Source organism: Miniopterus natalensis, chromosome X (assembly GCF_054644295.1).
Source record: "Miniopterus natalensis isolate mMinNat1 chromosome X, mMinNat1.hap1, whole genome shotgun sequence".
Taxonomy (NCBI): Eukaryota; Metazoa; Chordata; class Mammalia; order Chiroptera; family Miniopteridae; genus Miniopterus; species Miniopterus natalensis.
The window spans coordinates 10331030-10355271 of NC_142103.1; the positions used below are offsets into that span (position 1 = coordinate 10331030).

A 24242-nucleotide genomic window follows, 5' to 3' on the forward strand; every position below is an offset into this window, starting at 1 on the left:
ACACATAGGGGAGAGCTCAAGAGCAAATGAGCCAACTCTGTTCTTCTTGACATAAAACGTTCTTTGTCACTGAGCCTCAGCTTCCATGCTTGTAAGAAGTACATTACAAACACCATCTAACAGAGATTTTATTAATTCATTCATTTCATAACTATTACATGCCAAGAACTGTGCTAGACATTAGAGATATAGTAGTATGCTGTCTCTACTGTGTGTGTGTGTGTGTGTGTGTGTGTGTGTGTGAGAGAGAGAGAGAGAGAGAGTGAGAGAGAGAGAAACTAGATTGGTTATAATGAAAATCAGAATTTCTTTGTTCCAGTAGTTGCATATTGAAGTCAGCAGTTCTATATCCACTTTAGTGGTCCTATAATCTTCACTCCATGAACAGAAAATCTTAAGGAAAGAAAACTACCAAGTCAGACTTTTTCAAAGGTATTTGTTAGCTGTTACACCTGAATTTCCTCTATTTATGCCATATGCTATATCCCTAAACATCTAAACCCACATATACATTAAATAATCAGTGAATACTTAGCATTTTCAGAACAGTTAACTAATTACTACAAACACATACTATAAACTTATAACCAAAAATAAACAAAAGAGTTTAATGATAATTGAGCTATTCAAATTATTTAAGTACTTAAGATGTTTTAGAGATGATAAATTTTTTGACTTGTAGAATTGCCTCCACCTAAGCATCCTGCAGTGTTAATCCAGTGTTACCCTGAAATGAATGCAACCATAAGTTTGAGCATCTACTTGATAAATTGCTGAATTTAAAGAGTTATTAGGGGAGTAGAGTTGTTGTATGGGAGAGTCAGACTGAATGCACTTACTAGGGTTATATAATTGCATTTTGCTTCTGTATCTCTTTTGAGTTAAAAGCTGTATTGGCTACTGCACAGAATCTTATTCGTTTAGAAACGAGAAACTCCCTGACAGATCATCTTATAGCTGTTTTCTTTCCTGTTCCACATGCCAGGATGCTTTGTCAAATAAAGCTATCTACAATAGACTTAATGGGGCTTACCAAATAGCTTTTCTCCCAGAAGGTTTCAATTCATTTTAATTCAAGGACTTTTGCGCATTTTTCTTCCCCTAGATCGTATCTAATTTTGTTATCTTGCTTCCGTAGCATTCAACTGCCGAAATCCTGTTCACTATGAGCCAGTAAGCAGGTCCTCAGTTTTTATCTAAATTAGCTACATGTTTTAGTTATCACTTGGTTCTAATTAAAAGCTTAAGCAACTAGACCTCCAAGTTGATTTTTTTTTCTCTTTCTGTGCTACCAAAGTTGAATTCCAGGAGCATATAGCATGTTTCTGGTTAAACTTTACTTCCCAGACACACTAAGAGTCAAAGCAGGCCTAGCAGTGTCAGTTACATTTCCTTGGAGTGCCACAGAATTTCTGTTCTTCAAGGTACTCTATAGTAGCCAGTCCATTTTTGTGTTACACTGTTGAAAATACTCTTGCCATAAAAGAAAAGACTTCTATGCTCAAAGCAACATATTGAAGAGGGAGAATCAAGTCAAAGCAAATCATGATAGTGTGAAACTATTTCATTCTATTATTAGCCATGATGGAAAGTACATGTACCCAGTAAACATAAGAAGAGCTGTTCCCTTTCAGGATCTATCGTTTGCCTTGTTCACTTAAACTAGTGGTTCTCAGATTTGGTATATATAAGAATCATTGGATTCCCTTCAAAATTTTTTATTTCTGGGCTATAGAGTTTGATTCAATAGGTCTGTAATGGGGTTTGGGAATCTGCATTTTACCAGGCATCCTAAATGATTTAGATGCTTGTTGTCCAGAGAGCACAGTTGGCAATCATTGACTTAGACTAATTCTCCTTCATTATTCTAGCCAAGTTTTCTCTTCCCTTGGTATCCAGTCTCCTTCCTTCTCTCTTCCAACCCCCCATTATTCCAGCTTCAGGATTTTTCAATTAATTAACAAGCACTATGTCCTCTAAACTGATGGAAATAGAGATTTAATATATGTAAAGCCACATAAAATCTAAAAAATACCACTTGGTGCTAACCTTGAGGTTACTGATTAGAGTGCAGTAAAAGGCAAGAGATTATTAGCGCGGGTCAGAGTAGTCACAGTCAGCAAAAGTTGATCAGGGCCTTGAAAGATGAATAGTTTTGGATAAGAGGGGGAAAGTAAGAAAGCATCTTGATGCAGAGAGGGAAGAGAAGGAGCAGGGCTCAAAGATGGAAATAAGGATGATATGCATAGGGGAGTAAAAGGTGGAGCAGATAAGATGGGTCCAGATTATGGGAACCATGAATGTCAAGGTGAGATTTGGCCTAGTAGGCAATATGGCTCTATAAGCATGTCTCAACCATGGCGCTAGTTATATGATAAAAGCAACATGAATTGCATATTTTAGGAGATAATTTTGGATTAAGAGAGACCAGCCAGAGACTTTTATAGGAATTGAGATATGACATGATGAAAGTTGGGACAAGAGTAAAGGCAACAGAAACTGATTTTTTAAATGGTAGAAGAAAAGGAAACAATAGAAAGTATGAAATTAAAGATGCTGGGAGTCATGAAAATCTATGGTACCAGATTGTATATAGATGATGAAGGAAAGGAAAAAACCCAAAATGAGTCTAGGTTTTCTAGTCTGGGAGATTGGAAGTTTAGCAGTTGTATTAGTTCGCTAAGACTGTTATAATAAAGTACCACAAACAGAGTGGTTGAAACTACAGGGATTTATTTTCTCACACTTAGTTCTGGAGGCTAGAAATCTGAGATCAAGATGTCAGCAGGGTTGGTTCCTTCTGAGGGCTGTGAGAGAAAATCTGTCCCATGTTTCTCTCCTAGCTTCTGGTGGTTTGCTGGCAATCTTTGACCTTCCATGGCTTGCAGGTGCATCACCCCAATCTGCCTTCATGTTCACATGACATTCTTTCTGTGTGTATGTCTGTCTCTGTGTCCAAATTTCCCCTTTCTATAAGGACATCAATCATATAAGTCTAGAAACCCACCCTAATGACCTCATTTTAACTTGATTGCCTCTGCAAAAAGTCTATTTCCAAATAAAGTCCCATTCTGAGGGCTGCAACATATCTTTGGAGGGGGGAGTCAAATTCAGTCCATTACAGTAGAACTGACAGGAATGGACTGATGGATGGAACTGATTTGCAGAATATGATGAGATCAGCTTCAGAGCTGATGGTTAGGAAATTAATATAAAGGATTTGTATACAAATCAGGGTTGAAGAAAGTAGAAGAGGTAGAAAATGATAGTATAGAAGTGTTGGCTAAAGCCCGGAGGATATCAATAAATGAGTCTGAAAGACAAGTGAGAAAGAAGAGCAAAGGGCTGAATATAGAACTTTGGGGGCTGCCCCCAGTAAGGGAAAAGAAAAGGAAGAGGAGTTTTCACAGGAGTTAGATAAAGGGCAGTGTCTAGGCTAGTTTTGCTCAGTGGTTGAGCGTTGACCCATGAACCAAGAGGTCATGGGTTCGATTCCTGGTCAGAGCACATGCCTGGGTTGTGGGCTGGATCCCCAGTAGGGGGTGGGGAGGAGGCAGCCAATCAATGTTTCTCTCTCATCGATGTTTCTATTTCTCTATCCCTCTCCCTTCCTCTCTCTCTAAAAATCAATAAAAATAAAATAAATATTTTTTAAAAGGGCAGTCTGAGAGACTGGAAGAAAACTAGAAAAGCATTGGATTATAGAGCCCACAAGAAGAATTTATAGAAGTAAGGAATAATCAACATTATTAGATATTATAAAAAAAGGAATGAATTGAGAACAGTGTTGAGCAAGAGCTATTTTAGTAGAGTAATAGAGGTAATTGCGAGAAATTTGACATTAAGGAGAGAAAGTAGACAAAGATCACAGGTGAACAAGCATTATAAATGGTGACTAAAATTCGTAACGAAGTTAGTTAAGTTGTTGTTTGTGTTAAATAGATGAGAAGGAGAGTGTGAGGTTGAAGATACATGAGAATAAAGGAGTATTCATGAGTAATTATAGAAGTGGAATCCAGGAGAAGAATGGGAAGTGATCCAAGTTCAGGTGTAGTTTGCTTCAGAGATAGGAGAACCCTCTTCCTCTGAAATAAGAGAGGTGAAGCTCATGAAGCCCATGCTTCTCCATATAGCAAGAGATTCATTATCCATTGATTAGAGAAATGATTTGAAAATTAGTCCCTGAGGAGAAATGAGCATATCTCTTATATATGCTCTGGGAGGATTTGTATTGGAAGTACGGAAAGGAGAAATCAGTCAGAGGTGAAAGACCCATCAGCAAGGACCAACTTGAATCTGTATTGACCAGGAATGCCCAGCTCTACAACTTCCTATAAGTCTTCTGCAGCCCAATATAAGGAGCAAAGAAACTTGAGTCAAGTGATCATGAGTTAAGATTGACATAGTAAACCCTGCCAAAGGTTTTCAGGAAGTTTGATGTACTAAGTAGTTTGCAGTGGAATCTGTTTAGACAGAAAGCAATTAATGGACCGGGTGAAGTTGGCCACTCCTAGAGATTAACGGTTCCAGTGAGGAAGAGAGTGGTGTCTCAGGGTGATGCGGGGCAGTGAAATAATTCATAGATGAAGATGCTGTGTCGAAGAGGGGACTTAGAGATCCAAGTAGAAACAATGAGGTCCCAGGTGCATCCATGCTGATAGAAGCCTGATTGGAGTAATAACCTGCAGAGGCAAGAAAAGAAAAGTATTATGAGACAGGAAACTCACTTGAGATTTTACCTGAACTGGCCTATAGCCACTCCCAATGGATTGTGCTCTTATCATCTCCATCTCTTTCTTCCCACTCTTTGTTCTTTTTGGCATTTTCTCTTTGTGCATCGCTCCAGTTCAAATTTTTATGAACCTTTAGGGAAATGTGGCCCATTTTCCCTTCTCTAATTTGGTAACATTTCTTAGCACCTTCCTTCTAAAATTTGGTGACTTTTTTTTAATGTCTTCATTGATTTCAGAGAGAGGAAGGGAGAGAGAGAGAAACATCAATGATGAGAGAGAGACATTGATGGGCTGCCTCCTGCACGCCCCCTACTTGGGATTAAGCCCGCAACACAGGGAATCAAACTGATCTCCTGGATCATAGGTCAATGTTCAACTGTTGAGCCATGCTGGCCGGGCTGGTGACATTTTTTTTAGCATCTCTTGTAATCTGGCTTTGTAAGAGCCAACCCTCTGAATTTACTTCCATTAATTTGTTTTCTTTGTACCATTGAAGAAACTTAGGCATTAGTATTTTAATGGCACAAAATTCTTTTAAATTGTTTTGTTATGGAAAAACATCCCTGGGGTTTTGCTCTGAGTGACTCCTCTAAAAGAAGGAGTTCACAGCAGCCTTCATACTTCCATATTTCTATGATGAACTGACAGTCATCAGAACTGAGGAGAAATCCCCATAAAGAGGGATGTTTTTCCCACATATCAAATAGTAAAAAAGGAGAAGCCAAGAACTAATGGTGGCAGGATATGAATTAATTTACTGTATTATGCTCTATAGTATCAGAACTGATGGATTCACCTACTCAAACATATTATTTAAAGGCAATATTGAAAAAAATAAAAATAAAAAAATAAAGGCAATATTGAACTTTTTAATGTTATGGCAATATACAAAGAACTCCAACTTCAGAAATGGGCCCAATTAATACTCAGTAAAAGTAAAGGCTTGGCTTCCTCATTAAAATGGAAAAAAACATTTCAGAGAGTGGGAATACATTTTGTGAGTGGGGTCCCCTAGTAGCGTTATAGGAGATCACATTTTCTTTTGCTTAGTGACAGACCCATATTATTATCTGCTCCTTCCTGTCAGCAAGTACCCATCTCTGCTCATCAGCATGCCCTTTTCCCCGGGAATGAAGCATCCGCTCCTCCTTGTTTTCTCAGAGGGAAAATATTTTCACTTTTAAACTGAGAATATGCCTCTAACCATCCTCCTAGATTGCTGCCCTTTCCTTTCCATGTTTCTCCACATGACTTGTAGGACTTGAGCATGATTACTGGCCTGCTGTACAAAAAGAAACGAAAGGAGGAAGATGAAATACTACTATTTTGTATTGAGTCATGTGGCTTGCCAGAGGACAAACATGCAAACTAAAGCAGAAATAAATAACTCCATCTGTAGCAGTCACTTGATTTACAGAGTAACTAACCTCTGTGCTATTCAGCCAAACTCCAGCTCAAGATGCTATCCTTGGTACTGACCCAGCAAGCAAATAAAATATTTCTTTCCTTGTTTGGCAGATAGTTAATGTCCCTTTTTCCATATAGTTTTCTATATATAGTCATCTTCACTTTTAGCATCTTCTTTTGGTATTGTGATTGTTAGGAACATGCTATATGATGACAAGTATCCCAGATGCTGGGAGAGATGACAAGGATATCTATTATTTGGAGTGCTATGAGTCCAAGTCTGTGTGTAACAGTTTTCTCTTCAAAGACACAAAATCTTTGTGATTGCAGCAGAAATTAAAACCAAACATAAATTGAATGTGTCATGCCAAAGGTCTTTTGTAATTTTTTTTAAACAAAAATTTAAGTTTTAAAGCAGCCATATCAGGATAATTGCGTGGCCATACACAGAAAACAAATGTGGACAGAGAATCATGTCTCAACACTACCAGAAAATATTTCTCACCAAAACCCTTCCTGATACATTGACATTCTCTGCTTTGGATAGACTGTCTGATCACACCATCCTACATCAGTACCTGATTGTTTTAGGAAAATCCTCTAGTTAAAGGCATTGAGTTAAACCTAGCACCTCCCTAAGAGACAGGTTCCTTTTAGGACTAAGGAATATTTACCCTCAGAATATGGCTTTCTTCTGTATATTTAATCTTTGTAAAGCACAACTTCTTTTCATTCATTATGTAGAGGATAAATCTTGTCTTTAGAATACCTCTAGAAATCCCTTTAGAAAACTCTTGTTTCACCATTTATAACAAACAACCTTGAAGATTTTATTTTCATTACTTTCTTTTACTTTTTTCTACCCAAAGTCCCTTCCCATAAGTAGCTGACAAAATCCCCACCTTTGTCAAATTGCCTTTCAACATTCTTATATATTTAATATACAGATTTGTAATTTTGATCCATTTTGATAATGTCTCTTTTCTGGGCCTATATTCTGTTAAGAATCAAAAATGGAATAAACTACAAATTTTTCCATTAATTTGGAGTGTAAACAATAGAGATTAGTGGAATCTCAATTTTTACCATAGTTATAATTCTGGAAATGAAAGGTACTCTCCTCTGATTAAATATTTTTGAAATAACTTTATGATTTTTGACCTTGAAAAATGTTTCAGAACCATAAATAATTAAATTTAACCTAGGTTTTCCCAGGTGTCTTAGGTTTTTGTTAAAATTAATAAACTTTAAATTTTGAAGTAGCTTTAGGTTCACAACAAAATTGAACAGGAAGTACAGAGTTCCCAAATACCCCCTACCCTTGCACACACACAGCCACCACCATTATTGACATCCCGCAGCACAGGTGTACATTTGTTACAATCAGTGAATATGTCTTATCACCCAAAGTCCATAGTTTGCATTAGAGTTCACTCTTGGAGTTGTCCATTGTATATGTTTGGACAGATGTTCAAAATGTATGTATTCACCATTACAGTATCATACAGAATAGTTTCACTGCCCTAAATATCCTCTGTGCTCTGATTATTCATCCTTCCCTCCCCTCTCTAAACTCTGGAACCACTGATCTTTTTACTGTGCCCATAGTTTTCCCTTTTCCAGAACGTCGTATAGTTGGAATCATACAGTATGTGGACCTTCTAATTGGTTTCTTTCACTTAGTAATATGTATTTATTTTTTTTCTCCAGGTCTTTGCATGTCTTGATACCTCATTTCTTTTTAGTACTGAGTAATAGTCCATTGTCTTGATATACCACAGTTAGGTTATCCATTCACCTACTAAAGAATATTGTGGTTATTTCCAAGTTTTGGCTATTATGAATAATGCTGCTATAAAATCCATGTGCAGGTTTTGGTGGAGACATAAGTTTTCAGTTCACTTGGGTAAATGCCAAGGACCATGATTGCTGGATTATATGTAAGAGTATGTGTAATTTTATAAGAAACTACCAAACTTTTCCACAATGGCTGCACCATTTTGCATTCCCACCAGCAGTAAAGGAGAGTTCCTGTTTGCTCCACACCCTCACCAGCACTTGGCATTGTCTTTCTTTTGGATTTTGGCAATTCTATTAGGTGTGTAGTAATATCACATTGTGGTTTATAATTTGCAATTCTCTAATGACATATGATGGCACTTACTTGACATCGGTATACCTTTGATGAGATGTCTGTTCAGGTCTAGTTTTTTGGCATTTGTCATGTTTGATGTTCTCTGAGCGTCCTGGGTCTGTGGTTTGATGTCTGACATTAATTCGGGGAAATTTTCAGCCATTATTGCTTCAAATATTGCTTCTGTTCCTTTCTTTCCCTTTTGATATTCTCATTTCATGTGTGCTACATCTTTTGTAGTTAGTTGTTCCACTGTTTTTGAATATTCTGTTTGGGATTTTCTTCAGTCTTTTTTTCTCTTTGCTTTTCAGTTTAGGTAGTTTCTATCACCATGTTCTCAAGCTCAGAGGGTTTTTTCCCCCACAGCTTGTCCAGTCTATTAATAAACATGTCAAGAGTATTTTTCATTTCTGTTACAATGTTTTTTATTTCTAGATATCTATTTGGTTCTTTCTTAGAATTTCCATTACTCTACTTCCATTACTCTGTTTTTGCATGTTGCCTACTTTTTCCATTAAAGCCTAGCATACTAATCATAGTTGTTTTAAATTCAAAGTCTGATCATTCCAACTTTCCTGCTATATCTGACTCTGATTCTGATCCCTGTTTAGTCTCTTCAAATTGTTTTTCACCTTTTAGTATTCCTTGTAATTTTTTTGGTTGAAATCTGGACATGTTGTACTAGGTAAAAGGAACTCTAGTAAATAGGACTTAAGTAGTGCAGCAGTAAGGTGTGGGGGAGGGGAATCATTCCATAGTCCTATGATTAGATCTCAGTGGTTTAGTGAGCCTGTACCTCTGGACTGTGAACTTTACAAGTTTTTCTTGGTTTATTTCTCCCCCCTTAGGTAGAACAGGATGAGAAGAGAGGGCTAGAGTTGGATATTTTCCTTCCCCAGGTGATTCAGGCTCTGGTAAAACCAAAGCAGGTTAGACTCTGATAAAATAGTTTCTTCTGAAGTCAGGCCTTTTTAAGAACAGAATGTTTGGGCACACAAAATGTTTTCTATTTCCAACCCCCTCCTGGAAATACAAGGGGATTTTTCTCAGATACTTACTGTGAGGACCTTGTTGAGCTCCTGGAGATAAAACTCATAAAAGTGTAGGGGCCTCACTATGACTGGGACCCCCTTGACATTTTAAGTCTCAGACTTGTCCATATGGTGCCTCCAGCAATTTGCCAATTATAGTTTAGATTTTCTTACTTTGGCACTGGTTCCTGTGGAGGTTTCTGCTCATGGGTTTCTGGTCTGATAAGTTAAGATATTCTGTATTCACCCATCTCTCTCCCCAGTTTTTGGGATAGCAGTTTGCCCTATTATTTCACTGCTCTTATGAATCTAAGAAGAGTTGTTGATTTTTTCAGTTTGTTCAGCTTTTTACATGTTGTTAGGATGGAGTGGCAATTTCTAAGCTATACTAAAAACCGAAGTCTTGTGTTTTAGTTTTTATATCTACTTTTCTTCTATAGGATCAGTCAAGGCTACATTTTTTAAAACAACTATCAGCAGAAATATTGTGTGGACCGTCATCAGTTCAAGACAATTAGCTCTATATTTTCTTATTACAGAGCTCATATCATTTGCTGCAATTCAAAGAAAAGTAGCTGATGTTACCTGAAAATATCTTAGTTATATTTGGGGTGAAGAATATGAAGCACAATGAGGACTTTCATGTGTTGGAATCCTGTATTCAGTTGCAAAAATGGACCTGTGTGCTTTTGTGCCCATCCCTTGCTGCCATGGCCAACTCAGACCTAAAGTTTCTCATTGAGAGGCTTTTTATGCATGTCATTTAAAATACCAAGTTTTCATGTTAATAAGATGAAGCACAAAGGAATCTGCATATATGGTTTCACTACTTTATATTGATTGTTTAGCCTTAGTATCACAGGCAGAAGCTCTGAAGGAAGAAAATGACAGCCTCCGTTGGCAGCTCGATGCTTATCGGAATGAAGTAGAACTGCTTAAGCAAGAACAAGGCAAAGCCCAAAGAGACGATGACCCAAGCAAGGAACAGCAGTTGAAACTCCTGCAACAAGCCCTGCAAGGAATGCAACAGGTAAACACATTTTGGTTTTCTGAGCTTTTTGAAAGAATAGCATCAGCTCCTCACATGTAAAAGGGCCCCCTGCAAGCAAATAGAATAGCAAATCTCTTATAATTCTTGGTGCTCTGTTCTCTGGCATACATGAGGAAGGGATTCTGTGTTGTGGTAAATGAAATACTCTGGTTAATACAGCGGTAGCAATGGATCACCAATTTTCAGAAAATGAGCACTTTGTGAAAAATACTTAATAAAACTACACTGAACATAATCTACTTTGGGATCTGGACAGGGCCTCAGGGCCCTTATGAAGAACCACAGATACTTAGATATGAAAAAGTGCTGGTGCATAAGTATCTAGTCAATACAATGTTGAATAATACAGCCTTTTAGAAGGAATGGCAGGAGTCCTACCCTTGATTTGGATGGAAGCGGGGATGTTATGGGTTTTTAAGTATCAATGCTTTGGGCATATAATACCAATTTGCTTTTATTTTGTTATGTTATCACAGTCATTTATATGAGTGAGTATACCTGCACGTTTTTCCAGTTATAAAAAGTAAACTAAATAAGTGCATCTAACTGCAACTGCATAAGTACAACGTTGTGTAATAGGTGTTCAATATCTAGAAGTTTCATGCAGCCATCACCACAGTGAGCCTATAATTTAAAAGATACCAACAGCTGTCCTCATAACAGTAAAGGAGTAGTACTTCTGAGTAAGTGTACTATCCTCTTCTGTCTTGCCAGACTACCAGCCATTTTCCTTACAACTTAAATTGTGCAATAATTTTTTTTTAATTTATTGGGGTGACATTGGTTTGCAAAACAGTATGTTTTAAGTGTAAATTCAGTAAGACATCATCTGCACGCCTCATCATGCGCCCATTGCCCCAAGCAAAGTCTCTTTCTGGCCCCATTTTCCGCCCCTTTGCCCACCTCCACCTAAAAATCGTGCAATAATTTTTTAATTGTATGCCTTAGAATTATCTAGAACAAAGCTTATTGCTGCTTGGAAATCACAAATTGTAAACAGGTAGTCTCTTCTGGCACTAAGAGCCCCATATTCCTATTACTTATGCTACCATTGTCTTCATGTGTGACAAACAATATCACATTAATATTTCACCTTTCCTATTAGCAAAATGTGTGAAGGAATGCTTACCTTTATTTTACTATCACCATGGAGTTTAATTAGAACATGCAAATTACATCAGAGATCTTTGCACCGAAAATTGCATCTCCTCAGCTAGACTTCAAAGAATTTTGACAGTGCACATTGTACTGTGTCTTTTAGCCCTTCCAGTGGTCTTTTGCAAACCTCTGAAAAGCAAGACTTTGGAAACATTTTCTTGTTTTGTTCTCTTACCTTGATTTTGAAACCATTCCACATAAGGAGAGTTCTGCAATTTAAGTGCAATTTTAAAATGATGAGCTTTTTGTTTTCTCTCTCATTTCATCACTTCAAAGACTCAGTGAGACAATTTGGTCTCTAACTCCTAAAAAATTAATTTCACTCATTTTGATTACTTTTTATTAGAAAATAGCCTTGTAAACAATGATAAAATTTCTCCCATATTATCCCAAAATGATGTATAGTCTAATATGGTGATTACAAACATGGACTAGAGGGTTGATGCAACCTGGGACTAAATCCCAGCTCTGCCGCTGAATGACCTTAGGCAAACCACTAACCTTCTCTAAGCTCAGGATTATGTATCATGGGAAAATTGTGAGGCTTAAATGAGATAATGGGTATGGAACGCTTTGCCCAGTGCTTGGCACATCTTAAATGCTAAATAACAGTATTTGTTGTAATCATAAATAATGGTGAATCTAGGCTTGGCTTGGAAAATGGATATTTGCAAGGATGCTTTACAGCATTAAATTCAGTTCTATGCAGCAATCAAGATATTGTCCACACGGTATTAACTGCACTCTTCCCTTACCCCTGGCTGAAACAGGAAAATTAAGTGATTAGATCAGTCAGTTTCTTAGACTCTTTCTAAAATATTAACAAATACAAAGGAAGTTCATAAGAGCCAAATAAAAATAACTTTAAGTTAAAAGTATCTTGATTTTCCCTTTAGTATCTCTGCATAGAGAAATGATTATGTGTGCTGGAGTAAAGTGAGGCAGACCAGCCTAATATATAATCTCAGCCAAGGTTATTAAGTGAAGTGTGACTCCTTAAGATTTGATTGTCTTTGGTCTTTCTTGTAGCATCTACTCAAAGTCCAAGAGGAATACAAAAAGAAAGAAGCTGAACTTGAAAAAATCAAAGATGACAAGTTACAGGTGGAAAAAATGTTGGAAAATCTTAAAGAAAAGGTACATGAGTCCTAAGTGAACCTTTTCGCTTGCCCATTTCCCCCTTTCCAGTGACAATAAAATGCCCTGGAAGTTGCTACAATAGGAAAATGTTTGGAATGTTTAGCTGATTGGGGATTAAAAGCCCCATCTCCAAGGTAATTCTTGAATCAAGGGCTCTGCTTTTAAGTGTGAGTCCTTGGTATTTATAAGCGTTCTGGAGAGTGTACTTTTCAATGAATAAAAAATCAATACATCCCTAAAATTCCTCAGTCTTCCCTCTTGGAGAAGACCAGTGTACACCTTATCTTGTCAAGACCAGAGTACACACTTGATCTTGTCAAGCAAATAACAACATAGAAAACTCCTGTGACACGAGTACCTTTAATTAAACATATCATTAAAAGAAGAAACACAGAGCAACTAGAACGTTGACATTTTTGTGTGGACACTCCATCTAGTGTAATAATGAACAGTTGCAGGTGACATAGCTATAACCAAAAAGGGAGAAACCTTGGAAAGCAAACAAGGAGACACAGTATTCTAAAGCTAGATAATAGTAACGTGGAAGGCAAGATGGGACTTGGCCTAATGAGAACCTGCAGTGATAAGAAATACCAGTGAGGACCTCTGAGAGAGCCTGCTAACATCTGGATGGATTAATGTATCACAGCCATGAATGAGGTGACCAGTCTGTTTAAGGATGCGAAAGTCTACTAATGGTGTCTCCATCATACCTCTCTAATGTCTCTTATGCCTGAACATTCAACTAAAGTTATTCTCTGATAAGGAAGGCTCATTGACCGAAATTGACCGATTTTAATGTCTTGGAAGGAAGAGATTAGGATCTTACACCAAGAGCAAGAAATCAACAATGCTCCACTTCCACAAGAGCTCATGCTCTTTAACTTGTGTGCTCAGCTCGGGAAGATGCAAGGCACGCTGGGCATGTGTGCCAGCGTAGAGACTTCCCCCAGAGTGCCATTAAGAACTGGCAACCTTGGTGTAGTTGAAATGAATGATTAAAAGTGTTTTATTCTGGAGACCATTTGCAATACACTTTTAATTCGTCCACCTCATAAAACCAACTCACTTCCCAGTTTTGTGTATGCTATTAAAGAAACAAGCATAATCCCAGAGAAATTTATTTATCAAGCTTTTAATTGAAAAGTACCAAAGCTGCTCTATTTATCAGGACTTTCCTCTTACTATCAGAGCTTCTAAAATGTCCCAGAGCTGCTACATAGCTGTTTTGCTTCTTACATAAAATGGAGTGTGTAGCCAAAGGCCTACAGATAGACATGGGATTATGCTAATGGCATTAAGCTTAAAATCACCCTTTGGGATTGACATCGCAAATTGACTTAAGGGCATTTTTAATGCTTTAGTGTAAGCAGCTTTCTCTTTGTAAAGTATTTCATTTAAAGAAGCAAGAGGTCAAATGACATGGAAGAAACTTGCCATATTGTGCATAAGTTTAAGTGTTTCCCAGTCTGAAACTGAGTATATCATGACGTACCAGCTAAAGATGACAAGGAAAGAGATCCAACTGATAATCAGGAAAATGTGAGTCAGAATATGTTTTTTCCTGTTATTTTAAGCAAAGCTTTGTTCAGAAAAAATCATGACAGTTCATTATAAACTGATCTTCTCTGGGAAGCTGATTTGTGACCAAATATTTAAACCTGACACAATTAGGTTAGGAAGCAAAGTACCATCACATTAGACTGCAAAAGTAATTTTAGGTTGAAAGGAAAGCAATAAGTTTCGGTGAGAAGGGATTTTTGTTTGTTTGTTTTTGTTTGGGTTGCTTCACGGTAAACCACAGTGTGACTTACTGTCAGTGATTTGCAATATAACAACGTGACTTATATCTACTACAGAAAGAACTACCTCTTTCAATCTGCTAGTAAAATTCAAGGTGATAAGCATCCCTTCAATATGCCTTCTAATTTTTTAAATGCCAGCTATATAATAAAGCTGAAGTCAACTTTCAGTAAGGCTACATTTCTATTCCAGATGGCTAGAACTTCTCAGGATGTCTTCATATCTTAAATCACCCAGGATCTGTTAAACTCTCACACTTAAGAAATGGTTTCCTAGATCCTTTAATGTTGTAAGGGGGTTAGAAGCAGATGTACAGCCCATGGCTTAGAAGTGAGCCAGTACTCTAAATCAAACTTGGCATGGTAGTTACTGCCTGGATTGGATTCTAAAGGCCAAAGATTGAGCAGGTCATCAAGAAAGGTTTCCCTTCTCACTACATCCAGGAAGCCTGTAAATCCAAAAAAACAACATGCCTGGCAGCATAGACCATTCATTTGGTTCAGAGGCAGCATCCTGGAAGCTTTGAAGACATCTTTAAAGAAAACAGAAGGAAATCTGTCCCTGCTGAGGGCTTGCAGAAGGGAAGAAGTGACAGGGCATCTGAGTCAGGCGTGATCTGCGCTGCCCCAGGAGCATAGCCCCTGCATTTTCTTCTACAATAGCAGTGAGACTGAAGCAGTGATTTCTTTTATTCCTTCTTCTGAAGGCTTCCCTTCACATTTAGAGTACAGACAAGATGCTCTCAGTATCCAAAAAGAGAAAGATCCATGAAAGGTCTGGAGGTATTTTTCAATTTTATTGCTGGTCGTGAATTTCATCTGAATATCTCTTATGAAACATACCTGCCATTGCTCAGAAAGAGGAAACTCTCAACAACAAAGAATGCCATTAAGTAATGATATTTGGGGTTATGGCAATTTCTTGCTGGAAAGTCAGGAATATCCTAACCAATAATGTCCTTATCAGAGAGAAGAGACAGAGAGAGAATTGATAGTTAATAAATAGGGACTCTATTTTTTTAGTTTAAAAGCCAAAAGTTGATTACCTGCTAAATTGTAGATTAGCTAAAGTGTAGATTCTCCATTCAGAGATGGGACTTCCCTTAGGAAAATGTAGGCCTAAAATAAGAAAAAAATGCCCCTTTTAACAGTGAATGGGTTGGGATGAAATCCAGCCTCTACCACTTCACAGCAATGTGATATTAGGTAATTTACCTTATTTATCTGAGCCCCACTTTTCTCATCTGTAGAATGGAGATAATATATGCCTAGCAGGGTCTGGCATCTAGGAAACAGTAAATGTTGAGTCTGGTCCTCGAGATTACTTGTATAGAGTCAAGAGTGATGAAGGCAGAAAACTGAAACTCGTGACAATGAATGTCTAATTTTTTCTGTTATGAAGCCATTGTATAAAGGAGCTTTGGATTGTCTGGGGTGCTTTTGTAATTTATGCTGTCTTCCTTCTTCCCCTTCAATAATCACAATTGGACAGTATTGCTTTCAGAGTGCTGTGTTACAAAAGTTCCCTGTTGTCACTGAAACCAAGCCTGTTATCAAATATAAGGTGAACTGACCCAGGAAGCATATTATTCCCACAGGAAAATGGTGCTTCTGGACTGTGTGCATCAAGCCAGGATAGCGACTGCCCTCTTGAGAAGACCATGAACAGCAGTCCTATCAAATCGGAACGTGAAGCGCTGCTAGTGGGTAAGGAAGCTAAAGACACTCACATACGGTGTAGAGAATGCAGTGCAGAGGAGGATGGGCCTGCCTCAGATGAACAAGTGCACCCCAAGCATTTATGAAGCATGACAGTGCAAGAACCCAGAGTCCTGAGGACTACAGGATAAGGTCAAGTACAGATTTCAATAAAAACGGTAACAGCAGCTCCCAGCCCTCTTCAAGCTCCTTGTGGCCACTGCCACATCAAGTGTAAAGGCATAAGCACTATGCCTAGACAGGCTCCACTAGAGAAGCACATTATAGATTTTTAAAATCTCTATGCAAGGCTAGCTGAGCCTTTCTCAGTCCCATTCAAGGGACAGTGCAGACACTGCACAGCAGAGAGCTTTTCCATGTGAGCCTCCGGAGGAAGTGTTTGCCTCTCTTAAGTTTTCCAGGTTACTGGCAGATGATTCAGAAGGTTGTCTAAGGTGCTGGGCCCTGGTGGACTCTGATGAAATAAATGCTAGAATTGCCCTCATTATATAGAAATTCATTCAAAGAGGCAAGATTGCATACATGGATAAGGAATCCGACAGACCCGGCTTCCTGTTTTGACTCCACCATTTCCATTCTGAGCTTTAGTTCTTCCATCTGCAAAATGGTCATAATAATATTACCTGTTTCAAAGGGCAGCTGTGAGTATTAAATATAATAATTCATCAAAATCATTTTATACAGTGCCAAGCCCATAAGACCTCAATAAATGCAAACCATTTGGCACTTGCAGCACTATTCACAGATGTTTGTTTACTTACATTCCATTTGGAGAACAGTGGCCAACTGATATCCTATAAAATATTTTGTCATTTAAAAGGGGCTGATCTTGGGCCTCAGCAGATAATCCCTAGCTGCCTTCTGGGAATCTGAGCCACACAGTAGCCCCACCCCTATCTCAAAAGTTCTCCACACTGATCGGCTTCTGCATATTTTTAAAATATCTGCCTCCTTTGGTAATGGATATTATACTCAGATTTAACAGTTTGATATGTTAATAAAGATGCACAGGGGGATCTGCCATTGAGTCTTCAAGAAAAGTGACAACTTATTTCCATTTTCCAACTCAAAGTTCTTTAACAAATTGGCATGGCAACTGGGAGACCTGTCAGAGAAGAGCTGGGGGTAGGAGGAAGCTTCTGTAAATGGATAATTCTAGAAACAAAGATTCTTAAGATAAGTGTTTCTTGTTTTGTTTTTCTAAGGAAAGTAGTCCTGGGCTGACAGTGAAAATGGAAAATCTATTTTTTAAATTGGTTCTTTGGGTATGAACCAACAAAGCTGCTCAGTGTTTTGAAACCTATAGAGTTGTTTGTTGGCATTTGACAGCCCATCTTGACCAAAGCATCTATAATTCCTTTGAAAATGGACTGTCTTCTTCAGAATTTAAGTTTCTCAACTTGAGTCAGTGTTTAGAGATCCAATTTGCCTCGTCATTTAAGACTAAAGAAGTGTTATAAGTAATAACATCCATTTTGAACAGATTTTGAGTCCTACCATTAGTTCCTCCTGTATTCCCCAACCTATTCCCTTGCCATCTAATATTTGGAGGATTTTAACAAAGAACTGATTTGAACTTCAAGCTACAGTTTAAACTTATGATATTCTTTGTCAGTCTCTAAAAGGGACAGATAGGGTGTAGTTTATGAAGTAAATCATACTTAGCTTTTATTTCCTGGCAGCTTTTAGCAAATTCAATTCTGGGTCTATTTGAGGTACCTACAATCTTATAAAAGGAGATGAATTCAAAAAAATGTAAAGAAAGAAATAGTAGACTTTTGAACAAAAGAAGTATTAGAACAATTAACCTGGTGGACAGAACAATCAAGGCAGTATGTGTAGCTGCCAATCACCCCATAGTTACACTGAGTAGACATTATGACCATTCCTAAAAGCTGTAAACTGCCATGAGAATTCTGAGATTCAGGGGTTTGAGCACAAACAAAATGCTAGTGACTACTTGAGTGGGAGAGGGGAGTAGTTTGGCTTTTCTTATGGAGATAGTTACAGAATAAAACTCTTAATACAATCAGCAAATTCTCTTGTGAGAGGCATAAGGTTAATCAGGCAAAGTACATGATTTGTACTTTTATCAGAACAAGACATTATTAAAGCATAAGAGGCTAAAGTCCAATTTAAAGACTGTGCAGAGGAACTGTAAAAACCTAGCACAATCTAAATTCATTGTAAAATTCAAAATTCATTGCAAAATGTAGAACTTGGGTCATCTTTAGCCATCAAAAACAATGGAAGTGACTCCTCAAATGCCAGCTTTTCTACATGTTACGTCATGTAGTGAGACGCAGTATATTAAGAGTGATTGTCTGGGTTCAAATACCAGCCCTGCCACTTAGCTGCTGTGTGACCTTGGGCAAATTGCTTAAGTTTTCTGTGCCTCAGTGTCTCATGTGTGAAATGGGGATGGTAATACCTACTTCACCGGGTTGTTGTAAAAACTGAATGAGTAAAATAGATGTAAACTTAGAATAGTGCATAATACGTTGTACATATTGAGTTAGCTCTTGCTATACATTATCGTGTGGCATCTCAAAGAATACATTGCTCAAGTGTAACCTCCATGGTATTGTCTTTATAGGGATTATCTCCACATTCCTTCATGTTCATCCATTTGGAGCAAGCATTGAATATATCTGTTCCTATTTACACCGTCTAGATAATAAGGTATGTGGGGACCTGAAATGGGATGTAAGGTTCTTTGTGAAGAGGTGACCTTGCCTTCCTCAAGCATAGATAAATCATTAGTAATTGCTCTAAAGAAATGTCCCTCAGCTATTCTGTCACTGTGATCCTGTGTGGAGCCTCTCTCTGGCAAGTAGGATGACCATCTGTCTCTATTTGCTTGGGACTGAGTGGTGTTCTGGGACTTGGGACTTCCAATGCTGAAAATGGGGGAATCCTGGGCAAACCTGAATGAGTTGGCCACCCAACTTCCAAGATACATCTTAAAAGAATTAACACCCAGCAGAACTGAGGAGGACCCTCCCTCCAGCTCCAGGAAAACTTAGGGTGATGGCAATTTGGGGTTTCTATAAGGATTTCCTAGTGTCAAGCCCTAGTGCCCAGGTTCACAGTTAAGAAGGTTACTACTAACCTAACGATGACCACCTCAAGCAAACCCTAAAGGGGTCCTCAGATTGGTTCTTGTTTTTATATTGATGTGAGTGTGTGTGTGTGTGCGTGCGCGAGAAAGAGAGAGAGAGAGAGAGAGAGAGAGAGACATGGGAGGGAGATACTGCACAGAATTAGGAACTCAAAATATTCCCTACTCCTATCACTTTTCCTTTGTGAACTAATGCATGTATGGAGAATTCTGGTCTGGTAGCAGCCACTTCTGCCTCACTCCCCAAAAGGCTTTGCAACTTCAGTAGGCCTGCCAGCAGCATCACCACTGATCTGCTGCCATTCAGCTGGCTACAAACACAGGCCTCTCCATTATGACTGATACCAGCTCTTTCCAACAGAAAGTTCAGAGTTAGAAAACAGTGTGGAGGTTCCTGAAAAAATTAAAAATGGAACTGCCTTATGACTCAGCCATTCCACTTCTGGGTATATATCTGAAGAAACTCAAAACACTAATTCGAAATAATACATGCACCCCTATGTTCATTGCAGCATTATTTACAATAGCCAAGATATTGAAGCAACCCAAGTGCCCATCAGTAGATGAGTGGATAAAAAAGCTGCGGTACATTTACACAATGGAATATTATTTGACCATTAAAAAGAATGGATTCTTACCATGTGTGACAGTATGGATGGACCTAGAGGGTATTATGTTATGTGAAATAAATCAGACAGAGAAAGACAAAAACCATATGATTTTACTTATATGTGGAATCTAAAGAAGAAAATAAACAAATTAGAAACAGTCTCATAGATGCAGAGAACACACTGATGGTTGCCAGAGGGGAGGGAAGTGGGCTACTGGGCGAAATAGGTGAAGGCATTAAAGAAGTACTAATTGGTAGTTACAGAATAGTCACGAGGATGTAAGGTACAGCATAGAGAATATAGTCAATAATATTGTAATAACTATGAATAGTGCCAGGTGGGTACTGGAAATATCAAGGGGAACGCTTTGTAAAGTATACGATTGTCTAATCACTATGCTGCACACCTGAAACTAATACAAAATAATATTGAATAAACTGTAATTGAAAAATTAAATTATATAAGGTTATACAATTAGTAGTATTTTAATACATTTTTATTAATATAAAAAGGCATGATAAATAAATCTCAAAAAAGAAAGAACACTAAGTGGTGATCAATCTCAAAAACATCATTTGAAGCAAAGAAACGAGTCACAAAAGACTATATATTGTATGATTGCACATATGTGAAATTTTCAGAAAATGCAAAACCACAATGAAAAAATCTAAGTGAGGATTGAATACAAGAGGGCACAAAGGAACTTTTTGGAGGTGACGGAATGTTCTAAAACTGAATTGTGCTAAGAGTTGTAAAATTGTATAAATTTACTAAAATTCCTCAACATGTAAAATAAGTGAATTTATTGTATGTAAATTATACTTTATGTTTTATTTAGTAAAGCAGTTATGAAATACATAAATAAAAAAAGTTCAGTGCACTCTGTCTAGTGGTCACAACAGAAGAAGGCTGCCACCTGGAAGCCACTCACCCAGTACATTCACATGTACAAGGAGGGAGCCGAGGTCAGCCCTACCCCTGACGTCGCACGTGTCCGCATCAGCGCCCTAAAGTAGGCAACACTGTGGGGGAAAGAGCCAGATTAGGAAGGTGAAACTGGTTTTGAATGGAGATGTACTCTCTGTCCCGTAGATCTGCACGAGTGATGTGGAATGTCTCATGGGCAAACTTCAGCATACCTTCAAGCAAGAAATGACTGGAGTTGGAGCCAGTCTGGAAAAGAGATGGAAATTCTGTGGCTTTGAGGGCTTGAAACTCACCTGAATTCATCTGCCTAACAACCTGGGATCCTGAAAATAAATGTGTTGGACAAGCTTAGAAAGTGATTTGTATTTTCAATAGTTTTCAAGTGGAAATTGCTTTAAATTTGTCAATTCATTCCTGGAGTCTATTTTAACTTAAAATAAGGATCCTACAGCAGCACCTCAAGCTACAGGCCCTAAAAAGAAATTGACTCAAACCTCAAGTGCTGTAACTTTCTCCCTTTCTGTCAATTGTCTATTTTATTAGTAGTATTGAAAAAGGCCTGAGGCTGAAGAGTATTTGGGGTGTCTTTGATGTCTGTACTACTGTTGTGGACTTTGGTATTTTTTAAACACTGTTAACTGAAATATTTTGATGATTTGTGTGTGATTTATGTTTCAAAACTTCTCTGACATTAATGTTGCTACTGCTGAGAGGAATGTGAGGAGCACTAGGTACTCCATAACTGACTTTGTCTTTCCTATCCCTAGTAAGTAACACGTCAGTGTCTTCTAGAAGGTGCTTGACCAGGTTCACCTTTTAAAAGACAAAGCATGATTTGTGGCTCTTGCAAAATTACTGTCAAACAAAAGTTGGCAACTGTTCTAAACTTATTTTCTCTAATATATCAAATAAAAGATTTATTTCAGAATTTTTTTTAAAAAATCTAGGTGTATGTGCAGAAAGCAAGTGGCCAGTATGACTGGCACGTGTATGTGCTATTCAGAATCACCTTGTAAATAGTCTGCTTCTAAAGGAGGGCATGTTTAGTTTTCTATGAACTAAAACGTGTGTTCGTATACGCACATGCACACACACATTAGCAAAAGGGATTTATTTTAATGTTTTCCCTCTGGCCTTCTTACAAAATCTGTTGGTCCCTTTTCTTCTATTGTCAGTGTGTTGAGTTGCAAACTGTACTGCTGTAAATACTGTGTTTACTTTGTGCTGAAAGTTTTCAAAGAGCTGATATGAGTATTGATAGAAAACTCTTGGTAATGAATTGGGCCAGTGTGTGTGAGGCTTCCTGCAAATAGGTCAGCTCCACCTGGAGCACCAGGGACACCTCCAGATTGCAATATCAGTGCTTGATGGAAAAGAAAGGGAAAAACTGAGGATTTGGGGCTAATAACCTAAGTCAGAGATGATCTTTTCTTTTGTGGTGTTGCTGGTGCCTATAATAACACAAGCATGCCCTCCCTTGAGTCTTGATTCAAAATAACTGAATGTACTAAGTAAGCAAAGCCGATGAAGAGTATTTCAGGAAAATACTTTGTAAATGAGATATCAGTAGTGTTCAAAGTTGTATTTTTGAAAGATAAATATTCTTTTTTTATACCTCAATTTGGTGTTCTGTTTTGAATTACTTACTCTCTAAGTAATCCTTCAGTAAATCATTTCTGTTTCTTCCTTCCAGTTACTGGGATGTTGGAAGAAGATGCTAAACCTGCTGCCTTGACAACTAGAAATAGGGTTCCATGGCAGCCCATTCATGCTGAAGCTGGCCTCCCCCTTAAGCACCCAGCTGTTGAACCAGCAGGAAGCTAAGGTTATTTTTACACTAGTTTCCTCACTGAAGCATCTCTGTCATCAACACTACAGAAGGCTTTTATTCATCTGTCTAAGAGGTCCTGGAATGTATTATTTTAACAATATCTATGAACTCAAAGGAAATTTGCCACTTATCAATTATTTTTTTCTTTTTTGTATGCTTAATAGATATTTTTAACTTTATTTTCATTGCTGACACTATTACAGATGTCCCCATTTCCCCCCTCCTTTGCCCACCTCCACCCAGCCCTCACCACCCTTTCCCTCTGGCCATCACCACACTGTTGTCTGTGTCTATGGGTTATGCATAAAGGTTCTTTGGCTAATCTCATCACCTTCTTTCATCCAGCCCGCTCCTGTCCCTTCCCCTCTAACAGCTATCGGTCTGTTCCATGTATCTATTCCTGTATTTCTATTTTGATCATCAGTTTATTTTGTTAATTAGATTCCACATATAAGTGAGATCATATGGCGTTTGTCTTTATCTGACTGTCTTATTTCACTTAGCCATAATAATTTCCAGGTGCATCCATACTGTCACAAAAGGTAAGATTTCCTTCCTTTTTAAGGCCACGTACTATTCCATTGTATAAATGTATAACAGCTTTTTTTATTCACTCACCTACTGATAGGCACTTGGGCTGTTTCCAGATATTGGCTATTGTAAATAACACTGCTATGAAAATAGGGGTGCATATATTCTTTCTGATGGGTGTTTCAAAATTCTTAGGATATATTCCCAGAAGTGTGATTGCTGAGTAAAAAGGCAGTTCTGTTTTTAATTTTTTGAGGAAACTCCACATTGTTTTCCACAGTGGCTGCCCCAGTCTGCATTGCCACCAGCAGTATACTAGGGCTCCTTTTTCTCCACATCCTTGACAGCACTTGTTGTTTGTTGATTTATTGATAGTAGCCATTCTGACAGGTGTGAGGTGATGACTCATTGTGGTTTTAATTTGCATCTCCCTGATGATTAGTGATGTTGAGCATTATTTCATATGTCTATTGGCCATCTGTATGTCCTCTTTGGAGAAGTGTCTACTGGAGTCCTTTGCCCTTTTTTTTTTTTTATTAATTTATCTTTATTGTTGAAAGTATTACAGATGTCCCCTTTTCCCCCCCCATTGATCCCCTCCACCTGGCATCCACCCCACTCCCAGACCTTCCCCACAATGTCTGTGTCCATGGGTTGTGCTTACAGACATACAAGTTCTTTGATTAATCTCTCCCCACCCACTTCCCCACTCCCACCTTCCCTCTGAGATCCCTCAGTCTGTTTCATGCTTCTGTCTTTGGATCTATTTTGTTCATTAGTTTATTTTATTTATTACATTCCACATATGAGTGGGATTATGTGGTACTTGTCTTTCTCTGACTGGCTTATTTCGCTTAGTATAATACTCTCCAGTTCCCTCCATGCTGTCCCAAAGGATAACTGATCCTTCATTTTTACAGCTGCATAGTATTCCATGGTGTAAATGTACCACAGCTTTGTAATACATTCATCTATTGATGGGCACTTGAGAAGAATGTATGTTCTGCAGCTTTGGGGTGGGATATTCTGTAAATGTCAATTAAATC

General features: G+C 38.0%; 1 protein-coding gene across 1 annotated transcript in view; it reads left to right on the plus strand.

Moving 5' to 3' along the window:
• Positions 1-22472, plus strand: part of ENOX2 (ecto-NOX disulfide-thiol exchanger 2) — a 256343-nt gene extending 233871 nt beyond the window's left edge. The window contains exons 11-15 of the mRNA XM_087813666.1: positions 10154-10335; positions 12544-12651; positions 16055-16163; positions 18772-18857; positions 21000-22472. Coding sequence (XP_087669792.1) covers positions 10154-10335; positions 12544-12651; positions 16055-16163; positions 18772-18857; positions 21000-21131 — 617 coding nt within the window. The 3' untranslated portion in view covers positions 21132-22472. The remainder of the gene's footprint in view (positions 1-10153; positions 10336-12543; positions 12652-16054; positions 16164-18771; positions 18858-20999) is intronic.
• The last annotated feature ends 1770 nt before the right edge of the window (positions 22473-24242 follow it).